This window comes from Nanorana parkeri, unplaced genomic scaffold (genome assembly GCF_000935625.1).
Source record: "Nanorana parkeri isolate BGI_ZX_2015 unplaced genomic scaffold, ASM93562v1 scaffold344, whole genome shotgun sequence".
In the NCBI taxonomy this organism is placed as follows: domain Eukaryota; kingdom Metazoa; phylum Chordata; class Amphibia; order Anura; family Dicroglossidae; genus Nanorana; species Nanorana parkeri.
This window is the reverse complement of record NW_017306612.1, coordinates 151,819-153,161: the sequence shown is the minus strand read 5'-3', so window position 1 is coordinate 153,161 and position 1,343 is coordinate 151,819. Positions and strand designations below refer to the sequence as shown.

At 48.5% G+C, this 1,343-nt stretch overlaps 1 protein-coding gene across 1 annotated transcript in view; it reads right to left on the bottom strand.

Moving 5' to 3' along the window:
* The window catches only part of ITPK1 (inositol-tetrakisphosphate 1-kinase), a 70,541-nt gene that overhangs the window by 25,216 nt on the left and 43,982 nt on the right, over positions 1–1,343 (bottom strand). Inside the window, exon 4 of the mRNA XM_018558499.1 lies at positions 540–657. Within this exon, the coding sequence (XP_018414001.1) occupies positions 540–657 (118 nt within the window). The remainder of the gene's footprint in view (positions 1–539; positions 658–1,343) is intronic.

Here is a 1,343-nt window from a genome sequence, read left to right as displayed (position 1 = left end):
GATGTAAAGTATTGGTCATTAAAGAGGACCTATCACCAACTTGAAAAATGCAGGTGGATGCGCAGACAAAAAGTATAATAAAGCTGTAACATGATTCTTAGTAGCGGTCATGTGACCGCGCTAATGCTCCTTCTGGTCACCTGGGTAAGGACATATACACTGGTGTTCCCTATGGGAGAACTGCAACTCCCGGCAGTCCTTGCAGCTCCCGCAGCCAACCCTCTGCTGTAGCTGGTGCTGTCTCTTTCAGGACGGGAGTATTTATGATGTCACCTGGTGGGAGGGACCAGCTTCTTCTCGTGCGACAACATAGTAATACTGCGGGAAGAGTCTTTGCCATCACAACGTAGACTTAGCCCTGCAGTGAAGGCGCTTAAGCAAAGGGTGACAACGCTGATTGGAAGCTAAAAGCTTTCATACGGCGTTGTCACCTTAAAACAGGAAGTGGAATTGTCAAGATAAGTCAATTTTTTTGTTACATTATATCTGGGGAGGAAATAAGAAGCAGTGTAGCCATGAGAGAGGCGGCTTCGTCGTACCTTGCATGTAGGACTCGATCCTGCGAATGAGCTCGTAAGACTTGGAGCGGTCCAGCAGGGTGCGGATTGCGGGTAAAGGGTCCAAAATGATGGTTTCCGGGTGGGCATCAATATAGTCCTGGAAGAGGAAATAAAAAAACAAGTTTATGTGTGCCCAGTGTGAGGCCGCGCACTATATTCATCTACATCGTATATCCTTTCCATCGGGATTTTTTTAAAGGGGAGTTTTGGCCCCGAAACGCGTTAAGTTTCCTGTCTGGTCTCCCAGCCGGTTTCTCATTGGAATATATTGGCTTAGTTTTTATTGCTGATGGCGGCTCCGATATGGAGATTCATCCGCTGCGTCTGTCCTGCTGACCACTGAAAGTGATGGGAAGTCCAGAATATTAAATTGTTACAAAGGAAAGGAAGTGAAGCAAAATCTCTCAATGGGGACACCTGTTCTGGGGAGAAGATTTCCCTTCACTTTGTAGAGATTTCCTCTCATTTCCTTTTGCATCCCCCATGACAGTTCCCCTCCCCGGACAGAAGGTTGAAGCGAAATCCCCCCCCCAGGAAAGGACGTGAAAGGAAATCCTCACAGGACAGGAAGTATAGGGAAATTCCCCAAGGAAGTGATGGGAAACCTCCCCCCAGGATAGAAAGTGAAGGGAAATCTCCCTCCCCCAAGGCAGGAAGTTATAGGGAATCCCCCCCCACCCAGGAAAGGAAGTGATGGGAAATCCCCCCCCACCCCGGACAGGAATGAAGGGAAATCCCCCCCACCCAGGACAGGAATGAAGGGAAATTCCCCCATGAACAAAA